The sequence below is a fragment of the Thunnus albacares genome, chromosome 6, assembly GCF_914725855.1.
Source record: "Thunnus albacares chromosome 6, fThuAlb1.1, whole genome shotgun sequence".
In the NCBI taxonomy this organism is placed as follows: Eukaryota; Metazoa; Chordata; class Actinopteri; order Scombriformes; family Scombridae; genus Thunnus; species Thunnus albacares.
In genome coordinates this window covers 23,026,033-23,046,736 of record NC_058111.1, presented here as the reverse complement: position 1 = coordinate 23,046,736, position 20,704 = coordinate 23,026,033, and the positions used below count along the sequence as shown (strand labels likewise).

Here is a 20,704-nt window from a genome sequence, read left to right as displayed (position 1 = left end):
CTCTTTATGTACTGAATATGCTTCTGTGAATTTGTGCATGATAACACACATTACATGTAAATACTGTATGTGATTGCTGGTTTAGATCTTATTTGAGTTGATAACTGTATGTCTGTATGTGTGTATGTCTGTATGTGTGTGTGTGTGTGTGTGTATGTGTGTGTGTGTGTGTGTGTGTGTACCTGTATGTAGTGGTGACTTCAGGTCTCTGTGTGGGGAGGATCGCACCACCTCTTATGTGTAAACCAAGCTTGTCAGCTGGTAGATGCATTTCAACATACTGTCTGCGGTGTGCCACTCGTTCCATCTGATTGGTAGGACAACAGAATCCATTAACTCACCTAAATTCATGTGATGCTCTGTGGGCAAGACAATCTCCATGCCACCCCTTTCAATATTGGGACAGTGAGTATAATTTTGCACAAGCCTGGGCTGGAAAATACTGTTTTTTGGCTGGGGTGAAATTGTGTCTCTACAATGCAGCTTGACTTTTACTGAGGCCCCTTTAACACTGAAGCAGACACAGAGGTAAAATCTATTTGCCATTGGTGTAAACGGATCTATAACCATACAAAGGCATTTATTGGGTCCAAAGGTGCTTTGTAATCAAACACTGAACACAGGATACTACAGTCAGTATACAGGAGCATAGTAAACCCTCAGATAGTAATGATGACTTTTGCACGTCAGAGCAATAAAGTCCACTCTTCAAAATAGCAGATACTTGAACCTGATTGCATAAGTTGTTGCATAAAGTTTTGTTACATAAGCTTATAGAATAATTCAAAGACTAATCAAAAAATACTTTGAAGGGTCCGCCTGTTTTTTTTGTTTTTTTTCCACTTACCACCAGTAGTATCTAGTCATGCAGATAGCCTCTGTTTTATTTGTGTCCGAATTAGTTTTACTGTATCTTTACTCTGGACACCCCACAGACCTCAATTTTATCTACTTTCTACCAGAAACAATCCCAGTGATGTCTGTTCACAATCAATTTTGTTGATTCTCCTTGGTGATCTTGTTTGCGGTTGTAATATTTTTCTAGTGTCATTTGTAAACCTTTGAGCTCCACAAATAAAATTACGTTCACCACCATTGTATTGTGGCTGCCACAAAAATCTTAGAGATGGATATCTGAAAACTTAAGTCAATAAAGCCAAAAACATCTGTATTGCTAGATACCTCTGGAGGTAAGAAAAATAATGTTTTATTTTTTATTATTTGTATTTTGGGTGAACTGACGCTCAAAATAGTTACCCGTTAAAGTGGAAACTGCTGCATGACTGCAAGTTGCATCATCTAACAAACTTATGCCTCATTCTGGGCAATGTTTTTGATTACCGTTTAAATTCTGAAAAGTAATATCCCTTCATAAACAACTTGAGCCACTTAAGAATGACATGAAATGTGTTATTTTTTTGCATTATACTGATACAACGTGAGTTGTGCGCTGTCTGGTAAGTAGCATTTACTTAAGAAAAGCAGATATTTCTCCATCTCTTTCTCTTTCTCTCTCCCTCTCCTTGTCACTTTTTCTCCTTTCTCTCCCCACCACACATTTCTCCTAAGGCCTAGATAGAGCACAGTTAATTTCTGATCTCCTGAGGACTGAATCCTCATACCAGCCTAAAACAATTTAAAAGTCTCTTCTCTCCATCTCCTCTCATTTTCCTTCTACCTACTTCCTATTCTACATCCTGTTATTCTCTCTTGTGGTGCTCTAATTCTTTTTTTATCCCATTTTCCTCCGTTCCCACTGAGGTTGTGTGTGTGAGAGACAGAGATTGCACGCGCCTGTGTGTGTGTGTGTGTGTGTGTGTGTACCATTTTATGCAGTACAGTAGAGTATGGGCATGTGTGTGGGCTGGAGTTAGTGGAGCGTCTATAAGCAATTTCAGATCTTATCACCCCCTCATTGTCTGCCTTAAGGAGGTCTTCTCTTTCCTTGTCTTCTCTTCCCCTCATTCCTGCTGGCCAGTCCTCCCATTTTCCAACTCCTCTACATACTTTTGTTCCCCCTTTATCTCCTTCTTGTCTTTTCTCTTTTTCTTGCTTTCCTTCTCTCTCCATGTCATATCCTTTTCATGCATCTTTTCCCCTCCCTCCATTTCACCCAAATCTCATTCCGTCTGTTTTCTCTCCTTCATCCCCTCTTCTCTGTTTTTCCATTATTTCTTTCCTCTGTAACTTGCTTTTCATGGTCATTTTCACTACATCAATACTCCCCCCCACCTTTCCATCCTCCTACCCAGATAATCACAGGGGACCAACCAGGACAAGAGGCCGGCAGCAAGACAACCAATCTAATCGTTCATCTGATCAGCGGGCGCTTTACATCGCCACTGTGACGCCCAAATAAGGTCCCAAAGGAACTCAACACCTCTTTTATCTCTCTGTCAGGGAGATAGTCTCTCTCCTCTCTTCCCTGTCCCTTCTTTCACTCTATCTTTGTCCTCACACGAGCTCTGTCTTATCTCTCTCGTCTCTCAGCCTCAAACAAAGAACTCGAGGCAAAGACTTTCATGTGATACATGTTCTTTTTGTACGTGTTAATGCCATTAATGTGACATGATACTGATAAGCCCCTTGGCAGTCTTTTTAGTTGAGCGCTATACATTTATGCTTCCAATTAATTAGGTACACCTTTATTGTCAAATACTTTCATACACAATGTAACGGATGTAGACTGTGGGCTAAGCCTGCCATTGGTTGGCTATTTTAGGCAGAATTCTCCTCCCTTTCCGCTATCTGCATGTAACCAAAACAAGTTCCCCCCCCGACACTATTTTGCAAGGGCACCGTCTCTGCATCCTGGGCTCAGTGCCGCCCAAGATGTTGGTGATTGGTGATTGGTTTAAAGAAACACAAACAAGCCAGAGCATTTTTTTCCCTTATCGCAGAGTGATAATGTGTGCAACTGGGGCAGCTGTGACTCAGGAGGTAGAGCAGGTCGTCCACTAATCGGAAGATTGGCGGTTTGATTCCCGGCTCCTCCGGTCCGCATATCGTTGTGTCCTTGGACAAGATACTTAACCCCAAATTGCTCCTGATGGCTGTGCCATCAGTGTGTGAATGATTAGATTTCCTCTGATGGGCAGGTTGGGACCTTGCATGGTAGCCCCTCTATCCATTCAGCGTATGAATGTGTGTGAATGGGTGAATGTGATTCGTAGTGTAAAAAGCACTTTGAGTGGTCGGTTAAAACAAGTGTGGAGACTTGTCTGGTTTTGTGGGACTAAGTCTAGCCTATTCATGATCCCATTCTCCTGTTTATCATATTTATGAGGCTTATGATGTTTAGTTTCTCTTAGGGCCATAGAAATGTTGATTCAACTCTATGGGGATTTTTGAAGCTACGTGGTTTTGTAATGGATTTCATTATACCGAATGGTTATATTCTTAATATTAATATTCTCTCTCCCTTATGTATTTAAAACCTATTATATGATGTCTGATTAAAGTACAAGTCCAACTTTCTTATACTGCCTATTAGACAGAATTGCAGTGCCATCATAACATAGAAAAGAATCCTATGCTATGTGCACTTCACTTGGAGAACCTTCATTATATTACAGGTAAAGTTCCCCTTTTTATCTCTAAAAGAAAATATTTCCGCAACAGTTTCAACAGGAAAAGGTGATATTTCTGCTGTAAGCATATGAATGAATGTATAAAGATAATTTCACCAGATGCAATTGTCATAATTACAAAAATCAGACTATTGATAATTTCTCTTGTGACACGTGTGAAATGGCAATGGATGTGCTTTTGAGGAAACTATTTTAAAGTGAGCAGGAAATTGTCTTACCGTCTCATAGTCATACCACACGGCATCTGGGATGTATGCCCGCACCTTCACACCCTGCAGAAAACAAGACAAAAATATTTCTTCATACATGTGCATATATGAACAATAATCTAAATGCTTTTTGTTTTTTTACCACTAAGTACACCATTATATGCCTCTGATTTGTGGAGCAGACATCAAAAAGGTGTCAGCTTTTCATTTTGGGTGGAAGCATGCCTGTGTTTGATTTGTGTTTGCAGCCAGTAACACCTGTTTTAGCTCACTGCACCAATCCTGACACTTTAATCTTACAAGGCTAAGCATGAGGAGAGAAGCAGCTATAAGCTACATATAAATCCCTGTAATTTAATAACACATTAATAAGAAGATACAATGCTTACATCGAGCAAAGTTGTTTCAAAACTGACTATCTGGTATAACATTTCCACAAAGCCCTTGTGACATTTCAGTCTACAGTGCTATGATGCAACATATGATGGAAAAGGCCGCATCAAGTGACGACTGACAGGTGACAACCTTTGATGGCTTAAGGTGGTGGACAGACAGGAGCAATCAATAGCAGAGCACCATGCCTTTGATAGCGTTGTCACTTCCTTGCTCTTTCTGACAAGGCAGATCAGAGGGAGAGAGAAATAAACACAGAAGAACACACCGAAAGAAAAAGCGAACTACAGGTCCTTCTCGAAAAAGACAAAATTGTGAAATACACTATGTCAGCTGTGTAGGCCAGGGCTGTCCCCTAAAGGCACCAACATCTCGCTTCCTATCTCACTTTCTCGCTCTTCTCGGCAGCATGTCCTATTTTGTGGCCCTCTGAGGCCTGTCATTAGGAACGAGAGAGGGGTGACAGGAAGCTAAGAAAAAAATAAACAAGTAAAAACATCGGGAACAAAGGATGATTAAACAGAGGCAAATAAGAGCTACAAGTGACAGAAAAACAACCCAAAGCTACATGTAAAGAATAAGAATATTAATAAAACATATAGCCTTAATGGTCTGCTAAACAAATTAAATGACTTAACGTCCTCTTTGGGAGCCACATTCACAGTTTGAGGCAGATTACCTGTCACAACCGCTGCACAGCCTGTGGGATGACAGCCTGGGGAAATGGATGCTGCCCCTATACCTCGTTTTCTGGTGTCTGATTTGCTCGCGGCGCCTATCACTCACCCTGCTGACTAATGGGAAGGGACTGCAGGACTTAGCATGGCTGCTAACTGTGATTGAGAGGGACAAGGCATGAGGCCCGTATCCTCATTTAGAGTACTGAAGCTCTGTTAGCCATAAGGTACAATTTGATCAGGTGGGCCAAAGATTCATACTGGCAGAATGATCAGATGGTAGCTGAGGTAGATGAGAGGGGCAGAGAGCGGCACAGAGAGTGAGTGAGTGAGGGAGAGAGAGGGTGAAAGAGATATGGGATGAAATGAAATGGGATCACAGGGGTGACTTGACAGCAGCTGATTAAGAGAATGCAGATGAGATAAGGGAGCCAACGTTTGATGAAAGGGTGAGCTAAAAAGAAAAGGGAGTAATGGGCAAGAGGAGGGAATGTGGAAGCATGGATGAAGACCAGAGGGGATGACAGAGAGAGAGAGAGAGAGAGAGAGAGAGAGAGTCAGGAGATCTCCCCAGTTTATCACAAAGATCAAGGTTAAAGCATCTACTGATCTGAGTGATAGAGTTAGAGCATCATTAGAGAAAAGGAGAGGCAGGCAGACAGAGTGATAAATAGAGAGAGACAGAGAGAGATGAGAATAATGAAAAAGGAAAGTGAAGGTAGGATGTGAAGGGTTGTTAAAGATCAGTCTGTGACCCTACTCAAGTAGCTGACACTATCTCTGCATGCGGCCCTTCTCAGCCTGATCCATGTGTAACAGATAGCGGGCACTCTGTTCTCAGCGCCTGGCCTCACCCTGACTTAAATAACAGCACCGCTGCTCGCCAGCACCCTGCCACCACAAAAGATGAATATTCAGCCACATCAGATCTGTCATTTGGAAAGAATCCTTTTAAAGTGGCGCAGCAGAGGTCCAAAATGTTTCTAAAGCCTACACCACTGTGCTGAACTGCACTACTTTTCTACAGCAGTGAAAGCTTTCATGCCAAAACACAACAGTTTATTAAGATGATGTTATTTGCAAACATCACAGCAAAAAAAAAAAAAAAAAAAACAAATAAAAAAATGTCAATGTAATATGTAAAAGTAATAAAAATCACAAGTTATAGATAGTGAGTCAGACACCAAGACACAGCTTTAAAAATTAGTTTCTTTTTATAAGCCCTTATATAGACAGATCCAGATCTCTGCTAATTTGTAGCTATTTGGTATTTTTATTATGAGACATGAGTATGCACAAGTGGGAGGGAGGTTCAGTATGGAGTCTTGTCAGTATTGATCAAGCAGCATGGTGCATCTTTGGTGTTTTGCTTTGGTTTGGTTTAACCCAAATGGATGGGCACATGAACAACTGTTACTTAAAAGCTTACAAAATTTGTTTGTGGATGATATGTTGACTAAATTGATTTTTGGTTTGAACTCCCTCAAGCAAAGAATAAATAACTTGCATTTTTCAATCTAACTGTATACATGTGACTGTAGTGTGAATGACACTACATATAGAGCTGACAGTATGTGCCATAATGCATGGAGTGAGAATTGTATGGCTGAATACATGTCAGGGACTTGCTTTTGGATTCCCCCTGCAACCACACAGTTACAGGGGCAGTAACTGATACCAGCCCTTCAGACACACAATGATTCTGTTTCTAATGGCACTATGTTGTGCCTCTGGCCTTGGAAGGACCTGAAGTTGGTCCACTCCTGACTGCTATTTGATTCACAAACACCTGTAAAGTCACCTTATAGCCCTTCCCTTTCCCTATTCCTATTTCCCGAGCTTAAACCCTGAGGCACTGCAGCCATAAACCCTTCACTTCTTGTATTGGCTTGTATTATATTAGAAACTTTTCCACAACCACACTGATTGGAGTTACTTTATCCCCGGCCCCACTATGAATCCAATTCGCTTTCCACTATTCCGTAATTCACAAGAGGCCGTGCTAAATTGCTTATTAATCAGGCCACTTTGACATGACCGCAATCACTGCATATGCACACGTACACACGCACGTACAGACACGCACATATACACACACACAAACACAGGAAACACAGGTGCACGCACACAAACACGCACAAACACACGCATACACACTTCTATCTACACTTCTAATCTGCCAGTAATGAGGTCAGTGCTCTCATTAGAGCTGAGAGAAAAGAGGGAGGATATGAAAGAGAGAAGAACGAGGGATGAGAGGAGGGGAGGGCAACAAAGAAAATCCCATGTCATGTTTTCCCAGTGGAGGTCAGGGTGTGTGTGTGTATGACTGTGTGTGTGTGTGAGTAACTGATCATCCCATCTGCATCATCTGCAAGACACATTTCCATGTATACTATGTGTACTGCATTTGCATTTCTATATGTCCTGCATATGAGTATCTGTGTCTAGATGCAAGTACATTCTGCATACAAGTTTGTGCATTTGTATTTGTCCATATATGTATGCGTGTGTATTCTGGGAAATTTTTGTGTTGACTCACTGGGTCCAGTACAGGTGTGATGAGCAGGTGTTTTCCCCAAAGGAACTGGCGGTCCACTTCCCAGGTGGAGCTGTCAGAGTAGAACCTTGGGAGTGACAGAAAACAGTAAAAAATCAAGCGCATACAGTATACTACTAATACTTTACTTACTATGACTACTAATACTTATCTATGTATTGTCTATGACAACCTTTGGGGCAATGGACATATGTTAGTCTGCTAACCACTATTTTACCACAGTTTCCTTCCAAACTCACCATTCATAATTTATAACATCAATTCAAAATGTTTTAAATATCACCAGAGTGGAAAGAAAAACATACTGTAAAAGCTCATAATTTTGACTAAAGCTTAAAACCTATAATTTAGATGCAAGAAAATCAACCTGCATAACAGCCTCTCTCTTTCTCTTCTCTGTTCATCTCTGCTGTGGCCACAACAGGCATAACACTCCCGATGTGAATGAGTTCTCTTGCAACATCTTATTTAAGACTTCATCAGACAGTAAATGTCTTAATGTTTCCAAACATTACACTGCAGTTACACTACAGTTCATTACTGGATACATTTTTTTTTTCATTTGTTTTTGCCCAAATGTCTATAAAAAGTGTTAGAGAGGGGGATTTAACGTAGCAGAGAATATGAGGTAAGGAAAACAATGTTTTTATTAGTTCAAAATAGTCTGACATCCATTTCTAACTTCAACTGAATGATTCCAATACTAAATTATTTTCTTAATTCCTCAAAGAGAACTTGGCAGTTTGTTTACAATATTTCAAATGACTTACTCATGCATGACAGGACGTACAACAGTCTCCCCTGTGGTGTGGGCTTTGTAGAAGAGGGTGTAGAGGTAAGGCAGAAGTGTGTAACGTATCATCAGGTAGTGTTTAGAGCTCTCCACAAGGGTTGAGCCAGCGCCAAACACAGCTGGATCCTGGGGCTGGAGACAGAAAGATTGATTAAATTGATGGCGATGATGAATGAGGAGGATTAAAGATTTGTATTTTTTACACAGGTGGGAAAAAAAGAGAATGAGATGGCAGTATGAAAGAGAGAACTTGGTTGAGGGAAGGTTGAAATTGGAGGGAAAATTATCAAGACTTGAGAGGGAAAAAGGTGTTAAACATGTGGCGAGGAAGAGAGGAGAAGCCTCTTTTATGTCTTTTTTTAATATCAACAATTATATATTCATGATGAATAAGTGGACATGAACTTATTTCTAATGATTAGAATTTAAATTAACTTTACATAGGACTAATCTTAAAGCAGAGTTTGCAAAGACAATGAGCAAAAGAGAACTTGAGAGAACAAAATAAAGGGAAACAGTGTGTGAGAAAGAAACAGAAGTATGATTTAATTTCTATGATAGCAGAGAGTGAGAGGGTGATTAGCTGCTAACAGGCTGTGCTTCTCTCATCTGGCTAATCATTTATGCCCTCGGCACCTCTGAGAGTGTGATGAGAACTCTTTGTGTGTATGTGTGTGTGTGTGTGTTTGGACTGGCCTGCATGACCGTGTGATGAGAGCCATGGTATAGGGCAAAGCAAAGGTCACACATTAGCTGTCTCGTTTAGTGGAAATTGTACTTCAAATTCATCATCATCATCATGTCCCTGTCCTCCAGCAAATACAATCCCTCCTCCTCCAACTTCCAACACACTCACACACACACACACACACACACACACACACACCATTTCTTACTCAACCACCTCCCACCCCCACCCCCACCCAACTGCCCCTTCCCTAATTCAACACTGTGCTATTTTTGCAGCAGTGATGAGCATGGAAATGTCACATGAAGAATGTTATGAGAGCATCAATTTTCACGCTATTCAGTGCTGGGGACTGACTTTTCTCCCTAGTTATTTGTTGTCATCTACAATAACAGCACAGTATGTAATGTCAATATAAACACTAGGCTCAGTGGGTGCTTCTTCTGTGTGTCTGTCCGTGGTATTATGACTCTGATCTGACATATGGCATTCAAAGCTTAAGTGTGCTTGTTAAAGATAAACATATATATTACTCTTTCTTCATTATAATCTCACTTATTATTAGAATTGTTGAGAGTGAATTGTAGGATCAGGGCCATATTCACAGAACATCCTCAGGCTAGAAATAGCCTTTAGTTTAGTTAGTCGTAACTGGCTGAGTTAGGAAAAAATCCTAAAATTAGGGATGTCAGTCCTAACTTTAAGACTCCTAAGTTTGACAAGTTAAGTATCGTGTAGACAAGCTGTTAGTGACTATATATGTGACTATGAAATAGGTCTTATAAGTAGAATCACCTCAGCAAAACATGAAGATTAGCTAAGTCAACTGTAAAAAATATCACTATATCAATGTGCAGATAGTGTCTGATGTCAGAGATAGTCTACTTGACATGTCAATATTTTACGTTGTTTAATGTATACAGTTTGTGACCTAGTTTATAAAAACTATTGAAATCCATCCATCCATCCATTCATCTTTCCTTCTTTATTTCAATTTTATATAATTCAATTTAATTTTATCAAACTGTACTTTTTCACTTTTACTTTAATGTAATCAAATTTTAAGCAATTCTATTGTATTTCATTTAATTTCATTTAATTATTAATTTGAATTATTTTAATCTATTATATCCAAGTTTATAATCTTTCATTTCATATAATACGTTTCAACCAACTAATGAGCTATAATTAGCCAGCTAGCTACAGCTGATAAAATCTCCTAGCGACAGTTGTCATTTCAGCTGGGAAAATTTACAGTCACCACACAGAAATGAAAAGCCTGCTTTTGTCTACTACTGTCTGAAAACAAGGACCCATTGTTTTGAAAATTTTTACCAAATTTTAGTATAAATATGCCCCGTTATCATTATAAAATGCATATGTACTGTACAAGCACAGAAATACTGACAGGCATGCTGTAGCAACAGAAACTAATGTGGGGTAATGTTTCAATACCCACGGCAGCTATAATAATTTTCATCAGCCAACATTCCTAGTATTAAACCCAAAATCAGAGGTCCCACTGCTCCCGTTTTGTAACACAGTTGTGCTAGTGCAGGTAGGATGACAATATCCATGGCTACTGAAAGAAGTTTATATTTTTACACACTTGGAGTTTATGGCAGCCATGCAATGTTATGAAATGAAGGGTATACCCTGCAGCGCTTCAGACCAAACAATGGCTGTGTGATACATACATCTAAAACTGACAGTCTAATATAAGAATGGTAGAATAAAATGTCTTTACAGTACCTTGAAGCCCTGAGCATTGTGGTTCCGGCTGAAGGGATAGAAAGCTCCCACCTGCATCCAGCGACGACATAACTCTTCACTGGAGTCGTCAAAGAATCCACAGATGTCAGCTCCGATCTGAAACACATGAAGTGACGACAGCTTGACAATAGCCAGAACTTACAGAAAAATATATTTCTGCCATGTCTTAAATGTCAAATTCAGTGTACGGTATCATACAGCATACCATTTGACAAACTCTGAGAAAATATGATGTTGTGTATTCCAGTAGGAGATTCAGTAACAATTTATATGAAAGCCGTGTCTATAATACATTATAAACATACTTATAATGTGTTCTAATCTGCTTATAGGACTGTATAATTATAGTTATAAGCACTCATGAACATTTATAATGCTTTATAACAATAATCCTAATGCATTAATATCACTGTTGTGATGCATCAGAATGTGATTATAGGTTGTGTCAAATTGGAGTACTCAATATCTGTTATGACCCATTAAACATATAAATTCATTTCACAACGTTTTGTGTGTTGTTGTTGCATAGTGTCATGGTGCAGGCCCTTGACTTCTGGAGAATTATGATTACAGATGACTGGATGTGCTGGCCCTTGGCCCACAGCTTAATTCTTTGACTGACTGGTTAGCATAGCCGTCTGTGGTCTGGGACACTGGACACTGAGACCCTCCTTCACCACACGTAGATTTAATGAAATTTTTCTCACTTTACTTAAAGCACTCAATGACCACTTAGAGTAACTTATAATCACATTATAATGCACTATAAAATGATTATAATGTATTACACCTATGAGAATTATAATACACTGTGATCCTTGCAAAAAAAGCGAGTGACTTGCAATTATGAAGTATTATGATACTTAACCTTTTAAGTCATTATAAAATGCATTGTAATGTGTTATGATTATTGTTATAAAGCATTATGAATATTTATGAGTGCTTATAACAATGATTATACAGTGTTATAGGCAGATCAGAACTCATTTATAAGTCTGTTTATAATGCATTATAGACATGGGCTTCATAGAAAGTGCTACTGGAAATTGTATGTAATGAAATAAAATAGCTCTATATTATACGTATGGCATTCCAGGCACCCTCAGAAAGGAAACAAGGAACTGAATCTGAAGTCAACAAATCTCCTTCAGCAGTAAAAAAGTGGCATCGATGTGATAACTGGCCACATGTCTTTTAAAATGCCTTTCTTGATGTTGGTTCAATTCAGTCAAGATTTATTGGCAGACAGTAGATGCGGGCAGTGATCTTTATTTACATTAATTACACAATGGAGTCCAAGAAAGAGACTTCAGTCAAAGGCCAGTCCACAGAGACTGCTTGCTTTCTATTGTTTACTACTGGCCACATTTTACAACAGAGTCAATGGGAGGGAATCGATCCAAATCCCATTTCCCCTACTCTCTTACGCTCTCTCTCTCTCTCAGTGTGTGTGTTTGTGTGCGTGTGTGTGTACTGAAGAACCTAAAATCTGCTTGACACAGTCCCACCAGGATGCAGTTGGCATCTATACGACCACCTGAAGCGCACAGCTGGAGGAGCGTGTGTGTGTGTATGTGTGTGTGTGCGTGCGTTTGTGTGTGTTTGACTCCCTGTTGTATTCTTACTGCTGTTTGCAGTCTGCGCAGTTCAGATACACACATAGTACACAGTGCTGACAGCACTTGGGTACTGACTAGGAGTGTGTTGGAGTTTATGCGTTTGAACGTAATGCTGTTGTGGCAAAAAGAACCAGTGTTCTTCCAGACATTTTAATGGATCTCATTCCAGACACACTTTCTCTTGCCTGCCCCTCTGTCTTTATGCCTACGCCTGAACATAGATCTCAATTAGCAGCTAAATGCTCTTTAAAAAGGCAAGAGAGAAACTTTCAAATGCCAGAACTGCATGTTACCTAAACTGAAACAAATATTAAGAACTATGACGGGCTCAAGCTAACTTTCTAAGATATGTTACAGTATGCTTTTGCACGATACAACAGTATTTCTCTCTCTTGAGGAAGAAGAATCTGAGCCTCAAGTCAAATGTGCGTGTGTCAGTGGATATTTGCTAAAAGATTAACTACACTGTTAGAGCTACATGTTGAACTCTTGGAATGCTCTTGGAGTTTTTTTTCTTTTCCCCAGATTCATTCATCAAGTGTTTTATGCCTTTTAAAAAAATACAGATAACACTTTTCTAGAAAACTACAACAGTCCAAATTAAAATTTTAACACTGAATGCTATGGTGAGATAATTACATATGTAGCTCAGAGGAGAAAAATTGCTCAGTAAAAATTGAAAAGATTAGTTCTTGCAACCTCGTTCAGCCTTGTGATGGGAACCTGGTAGTTTTCTCCTGTCATACCACAGGGAAACTCACATACTTTAAGTATATGAAGAACAGTGTTTGCCCTTGTATGAAGGTTTGCTACTCACATAGGGTATCCCAAACAACCCAAACTCTAGCATGCCAGGGATGGCCCATTTTATGTCGTTCCAGTTGGCAGCATTATCCCCCAGCCAGTGACCCGAATATTTCCCCACACCTGGGAAGGAGGAGCGGGTCAACATCAGGGTACGGTTTCCTGCAAACACGCGCTGCAGAGCTCTGTGGCATGGAGGGAGAGGTAGCAAGGAGAGAAGTAGAACAAGGGAGGGAGAGAGAGAGAGAGAAAGAGAAAGGTCATTAAGATAAAAAGGACATGGGGAAAGAAAGAGTGAGGGATACTCAAACAGTACAAGAGAGAAACACATACAGTATGAAACACACACACAAACTCTTAGAATGGAGCAAGATAGAGAGATATTAGATGGGGACAAAGCCAGAGCTAGTAGTACTTTTCCTTTGTTGTACATTATTATTTTGTTTGATGGGGGAAATCGAAACAACATTGATTTCCATGACAATACAAAGCCCTGATGATGTTTACAAAATGTGTCTCCTGCCAATAATACATTTTAATTAGTGGATGGAGGGAGAAAAAGAAGGAGGGAGTGAGAGAGGAGACAAAAGAAAGATGAGCTAGCTTTAATACGAAAGGAGTGACTCAGCAAATCGACTTCAGAAGGCTTTGTGATTGTGTGCGCGTGCGTGCGTGTGTGTGTGCGAGTAGTATGTTGTCCTTCATGCATACATTTTGTGTGTCTTTGTGCATCTGTGTGTGTATGTGTACTCTGTGGTTGGTACAGGCAATAATGTACCTCTACATTGATTTTGCAGTCAGTGTATGTTTTCTACAATTAACACTTAAGCTCCACTGACAGATGTTCACAGTTTTGGGGAATGTGAAAATGGTTAATATGACTAAAATAGAGCAACTGCAATTTAGACTATCTATACATACATTTCCGTCTAGCTTATTACTAAAAAGTAATAATAATATACAGTGAATGTCTACATGTAAAAAATATGGATGTGAAAAGCCTTTCTTTATTCATGCATCCAAGTTGATGCATGAATAAAGATGATGGGATATCTTGTAGCCAAATGTGAAGGCAATCTTTTCAATTTTACTTTTTGTATTAAAAAAAAGAAAGAAAAATTAAAAACCGTGAGACCACAATGCCATAATAACATCATTGTCAAGGAAACTCTTCTTCCACTGCAGACAGTGAGGCTACATTCAGGGAAACAAAGGTATTTTCTAAAAGGTTACAGTGGCATTTTATTCAAATGCAAGGATTTCATTGGCATCTGAGGTACACCGAAAGCTTATGGCAGTGATGAATTAGCATAAAATAGCTGCAGAATATCATAATATACAGAAGACTTAATTGTTAGAGAAGTTTAAAAAGGTGAATGAACCCTTGTGAGATATTGTTTATAATCTACAGTGATACATTTTGAGAATTTTCTTGCTCAGGCATCATCTTTGCTACTTTTTGACTTATAACCTCAATATGTCTCTGCATCAAGGGGTGTGCATTGCATTTGTTTAGTTTTACGGGGTGTTATTTTCCAACAGCCTAAAACCCATTAGCGCAGGTGTGTGCTGCTTTCTAATTGATGCAATTTCCCATACCATCACCATTAGTGCATATTAGAATTCTGGCAACTGAGGCCAACTTTGGCCCGGTGTAAAATGACTAGCTGAGAGCGAAGAGACCATAGAATTTTCTATTCTGAGATATATATGACTTCCTCAAAAAAAGTAACATGCCTGTCTTTATAGCCTCTGAAGGACAAATCAGATCTGTTCTGGTAGACTCCTCTGCTCCCCTTTTCAAATTGCTCTGTGGTTGCTTGTGATTTTGTAATGGAGATAAATATTGGCTATCTGAATACCCACCTGTACATAAGTCAGCCAGACTTGTGTCTCACACTTTATGTAACTTAAAGGAGAAGTGTGCTGATTTTACACATTGAAATCTGTTTACAAGTATCGGAGAGTACTACTTCATATGTGGAAAAAGTTGCATAAAGCTGATGTGGCTCTAGAGTCTGATAAATTGCATCAAGTGATGTCACTTGATGCAAGTGTTGGTTGGGCCTACAGGTTTGAAAATAGAATAAAAATAAAAATAAAAATCAGAGTTTGTGAAGAAAGAAATAAGTGAGTTTACTAGTAGCCCACTTCTCATCTCTGCATGAGGCTAGTAGGTCGAGGCCAGCCCCTACTAGCATAACACACCCAAATCTCTGACCGAGCTGTCAGCAGTTAATGAACATTGTGAGTAATGTAGTCACCATGATTTAACAAGGAATTAGAATTTGTGGAATAAAAAACAATATCTCTGATTCTGCTGCACCAAATACTTATTTTTTAAACACATCATTATGAGTTTGACAGTGTACTAGAAGTGCAATGCTAAATTGCACTTTTTTAATGAGCTTTACCTCCATTAGCATAACTTGAACATAAAATATACCAAAAACATGCACTTCCACCTGCATGCATGATGTATGGCATTATGCATACGCAGACTGCAAGGTTTTATAGGTGTAACAGGCCAAATGTTTGTAGCTACTAGTTTGCACCCAAACTTTGCAATTTCCATATATCAATGATTATAGCCTACTCATATTGATGCCTCTCTGTAGGTTTTTGTAAGTAATGGGTCTCTAAACTGTTTCAGTGTCAGACCCAGATGAGAAATTCATTCACTCACCCTGGGAGTCGGGCTCATTAAAACATTTTCTGCACTTATCACATGGGATCCAAGTTGCAATTGGTCTGCAGGGTCACAGGCTATAATTCAAAGGAGGGCATTTGCACAGCACAGAACTGACAGATTTCTCTGTTGCACTTTTACATGTCAGCTCCATAACTGTTCCGTGGACATTGCTCAATGACCTGTGATTCTACAGCGCTTGATTTTAAAGACTTTGTTTCTTATACTATATTTTGAGTCTCCCAGTGCCTCATTGCTCTGAAGGGGTGGCAGCAATTTGGCCTCTATAGCAAAAGCTGGCCAAACTCCTTCTATCATTGATTCTGAATGCACTTACTTTTCAGTAGCCAGCACCATGGAGTAGCCATAGAGGCTGTGGACATCATAATGGTTCCCCCAGGCCTGCTTGGCATCCATACACAGAGTCTTACTGTACATCACCTCATCCAGAATCTCTGGGGGAGAGAGAAGATGAAGGAGGCGAAGAGATGGGGTAAGGTGAGAGGAAGTATGGAATGAATACAAAATATAGGATGCAGTGGTGGAAGGAGAGTGATGAAAGAAAAAAAAAGAGGAAGGGATGGAACAAAAAATGAGAAAGACATTGATATATACTGCAATAGGAAGTGGGGACAATGAGGAAATGAGAGACAGAAAGAGCAATGGAAAAAGAGGATGACTAAGGAGGATAGCAATAAAAAGGTGGCATCAGGGGAGCATGCCTTTTCCAGTTATGATCATCCTGTCTGGGAAACAGTCAGAATAAAAGACATGGCAGAAGAGTCATTTTCAAAATTCTTCACCAGGGACCGACTATTTTAGATGAGTTTTTCTCTGGACCTGAACTTACTTTATGAGCTATTGTGTCTAATTCATCAAGTTGTGCAAGCTACAAGCCTGTACCATCTTCTGATTCTTTATACTGCAGTAACCTATGAGTAGAATGTCATAAACTGTATATTTATAGCTGTTTTTGTAAGCAAGCGGGAAATAACAATGCTGTCAATGACAAAGTTCTGAGACTCAACCCTGGTAGAGCTGAAGAACACAGCAGAAATTCAACGTGTTATGGATATTAAAACATTATAATAGCAACCAGTATGTAAAATGTTTACTTGTGAACATGAAAAATGATGCATCTTACTTGGAGTGTAGGGAGGGTAGTTGAGGTTGTTATCAGCACAGCCCTTATTTGATCCTTTCTTGAAATTAGCCACTTCATTCATGTCCTGCAAGGTGTATGTTTGTAAAACAGTTAATCCATCATCTTATCTAATCATTACTGTACAATTATTTATGAAATGCTACAATAAAATGTGAGAACGTGCTGAAATGGGGGATTTATTTGCTTCCAACATATCTATTTTCTTCCTGTTAAACATTAGGAAAGTGATCTGGGTTGAAGTAAATATTGCAAGCAGCCTGACTAATGAGTGAGCCAAAACCAAGTTTTCAGCTGAGGAATCATTAACAGCATAATAGGAATTTCAGCTTGTTTTTGTGTTCGCCTTGTATGTGGTGCTCTTTATTGGCCTCACTGTTCATTCCACAGCGAAGTCACCAAAAATTACAAAAATTTAAGCTCACTGCCCCTGTGTGCATGTAATTGGTTATGGAATAATATTACTTTCAAAATTGCCAGTTAGTGAATACAGATGTTTATTTAATCTATTTAAATGTGACTTACAATCCAGAGGGCATCGTGTTTGATCTCCCTGGAGAATCGTTCGTACTCATCAACCCACCAGTCAATGCAGCTTTGGCTAGTGTAGTCTGGGAATACAGTCTCTCCTGGCCACACCTGAGATAGAGAGAGAGAGAGAGAGAGAGAATGAGATGTTGTGTGTTTTCAAGCGCACTCTTTTGGAATAAAACTGAGAATGTTTTGCATTACTTATAGTATATATTTCAGATTTTGTTTTGGCAAAGCACAATGCTACACTCTTTTTGACAGGACTTCATTAAATATTCTAGTTTTTTTATCCTTGTATTGCAGTTTTAAAAAACATCTGCAACATGTCTGAGCAACTGAGCGCGAAGCTAGCCTCCACAATACTGTTCATGTAAACAACATGATGGAGCATGATCAGCTAAGATGGTGTAGGCGTAGCGAGCTCCACAAAAGCAAAAGTAGGCCTATATGGAAATGTCAGAGAAACAGCTTAGAGATGTGGAAATGACAAAGAAAAAAGAACAGAAGAGAGATGAAGTGAGGGAGGGGGTGGGATTGATGAGAGGGAGATGGCAAAGGAGAACTGGGATAGAGAGACAGACGAGTTGAGGAAGAGAACAGAGGAGAGGAGAAATCGATAATGCAATAGAAATCTCTAGACGTGACTGTGTGTTAGGAGTCGTCCTTAATGACATGTATTGAGAAAAATGATTAATCCACAGAGAAAGGTGGAGATTTTGTGTGTGCATGTGTGTGTGTGTGAGTGTGCATTTCTGTGTGTCAACCCTTCTGTAGAGCACAGTAGATATTAAATCTCAAGGTTGCTCCACTCTAGCTATCTTTTACCTTTACTTCCACTGCCAATAACTTTACAACCCAGTTTGTAGCAAAGACATGAATCATGCTTATGTACGCTCACGTGCGCACATGGGCGCGCACGCACACACACATAAAGATTTATAGGCAGATGTTTTTGGCAGGTGGTCAGAACTCCAAGGTCAGAGCTTATTGATAGTCCCTCGCAGTTGCCATCTTTCTTTTTCCGGTCATTTCTTATTTTAACTCTAGATATTGTCTCTCTGACGTCTCCAGCTGCTTACTACTACCGACACCCCTGTAAACACTCAACAAATCTGTTGGCACTTGTAGCTGCATATCTCACTCTATCTTTATGTCTATTTGTATGTTTTTATGCTCTCCTATCAGTCTCTGTCATTACCTGTCTCTCTTCGTCTGTCTCTCTTTTCGTCTATCAGTCTGCCTGCCTCTGCTCCAGAGTGTTTTTCTACCTTCCACTTTGTCTGTCCCCTTTTGTCTTTACTTGATAATGTAGTTTTGTCTCTTGTCTCTCACTGTGGGTAACTATCTGTTTACCTTCTTGTCACTCTATGACTCTACGACAGCCAGTCTGTCTCCCTGTACATTTCTCTGTAATCTATTATTTGTGTCTGCCTGTCTGCCTGCACCTGCCTTTTCCTCTGCTCATGTTTCTGTCTGTCATTCCGACCTTTAAACCCACGTAGACTCCCTTCTCCCCCTGCTGCTTTGTTTACTCCCATCCATTTTTGTGCTCTGAACAGAAATGTTCATATGTGTGAGTGAGGTCCTGATATGATTTTACTCGCGTGCTGGAACATACAGGCCATGAGGAAAAGCTTTTATCCTTATCTTTGTGGGCAATTAACTGTCTTAAAAGCAGAATAAATACCAGCCTGTCGCTGTATCTCCTTTACCACTGACACAGCTACCGCAAAGGTCGATTTGCAAAGAATCCACTGTTTTCATAACCAGGACACATACATTCATATGGAAATAAACTAGAATCAATTATAATCACACACACATGCGTGCACAGACATAAAACACAAACAACCAAGAATAGCTTCTCATTTTCAGAAACGGATACACATAGATGCACACACAGACTTTTTTTAATCTCTCTCTCTGTCTCTCACAGATACACACACACTCGCACAGCTAATCTGTGATGCAGTGATGCAGAACATTTTAAGATTAAACACTAATGCTGAATCAATGCATATGTTTGACCTGTTATAAACAGCATGAAAAAGCGATTAGCAGAGGGACTGGGCCTAATCATGTGCATAATCAAAAGCAACACTATAAAAGCATGGGAGCAACAGACTTTTACCCCCACCTCCACCTTTCACTGCAGCGGAGAGCTTTTTGGCTGGACTGCAGGGACCAGCCCTATAAACACGAATCTCTGTGCCATGGTGTAACTTCATCACTTGCCTCGACCAGCTGTCAGACAAGAGTCTAATTGCTGTCTTGCGGACTTAGACGACACACCCACTTCACTACACGACACCCACCCACCACATATATTCATGCTTATGTTGCATGACATATTGTATAATCCAAGGGTTGAACAGACAACACCATAGACTGTATAAAAATAATGGATATAGCCCCCGTGACGTCACACATTGGTTAGTGGACTCGCACTTTGAAGCCTCAAGTTTGGCATTTTGACCGTTGCCATCTTGGATTTTTGGAAGTGCTGAGAAATGACCATATTTAAATGAGAGTGTGGTGCTGACCCTAATGCTAGCTGCTAGCTTAGTTAGCACAGTGCATTTACAGTCTATGGTTAACTGTGATAATGCTAATGCTAATGCTAATTTTCGCTAGCAAAAAATGAGCTTGAGACAGTTAAAACAAAATGTAATTACCGGAAAAACTGAACATCTGACTCCTTAGAGGGTCTTTTAGTACAACCAAATGCTGAACAAGACATTCTATGCAACCAAAATGTTACAATGAACATTCATAAACTGAAAACACACTGAAACATGTGCCAAAAACAAAATTACTTAATAATTAATTAAACCGCAATTTTAAAGTGGAATTAATCCAAGGATTCATTTCTACTCTGTGCACTCTGGAGTGTCTGCATACCACTGTTACACATCTTAATGCAAGTCCAGTGAAAACAACCTTAACCAACCTAACTTATTTACCTCTTTACATAGGCCTACATTGCTATTTTACATATTGATTAGCTGTGACGCAACTTATCCTAGAGCAAAATTGGCCCAAGTTGGTTTAAGAATACAGTTTAGGGACTCAAACTGACTGAATATATTTTTTTACCACGTTATTCTCAGCAAAATCCAGATGCTTAAAATGCATAAAACTCCCAACAGTTTCTGCTAAGCTAGAACTGGTGCCTCTGGCAATAATCATGCCATGATAAGGTTGTTTAAATTATGT

The 20,704-nt window shown here is 39.6% G+C and overlaps 1 protein-coding gene across 2 annotated transcripts in view; it reads right to left on the bottom strand.

Annotated features, from left to right (window-relative positions):
- Positions 1-20,704, bottom strand: part of si (sucrase-isomaltase (alpha-glucosidase)) — a 74,491-nt gene that overhangs the window by 39,223 nt on the left and 14,564 nt on the right. For both annotated transcript variants that reach the window (XM_044355065.1, XM_044355064.1), the window contains exons 13-21: positions 17,483-17,596; positions 16,940-17,024; positions 16,133-16,250; positions 13,120-13,291; positions 10,663-10,779; positions 8,200-8,354; positions 7,412-7,496; positions 3,809-3,862; positions 183-307 (exon numbers count right to left, since the gene is read on the bottom strand). In XM_044355065.1, the coding sequence (XP_044211000.1) occupies positions 183-307; positions 3,809-3,862; positions 7,412-7,496; positions 8,200-8,354; positions 10,663-10,779; positions 13,120-13,291; positions 16,133-16,250; positions 16,940-17,024; positions 17,483-17,596 (1,025 nt within the window). The remainder of the gene's footprint in view (positions 1-182; positions 308-3,808; positions 3,863-7,411; positions 7,497-8,199; positions 8,355-10,662; positions 10,780-13,119; positions 13,292-16,132; positions 16,251-16,939; positions 17,025-17,482; positions 17,597-20,704) is intronic.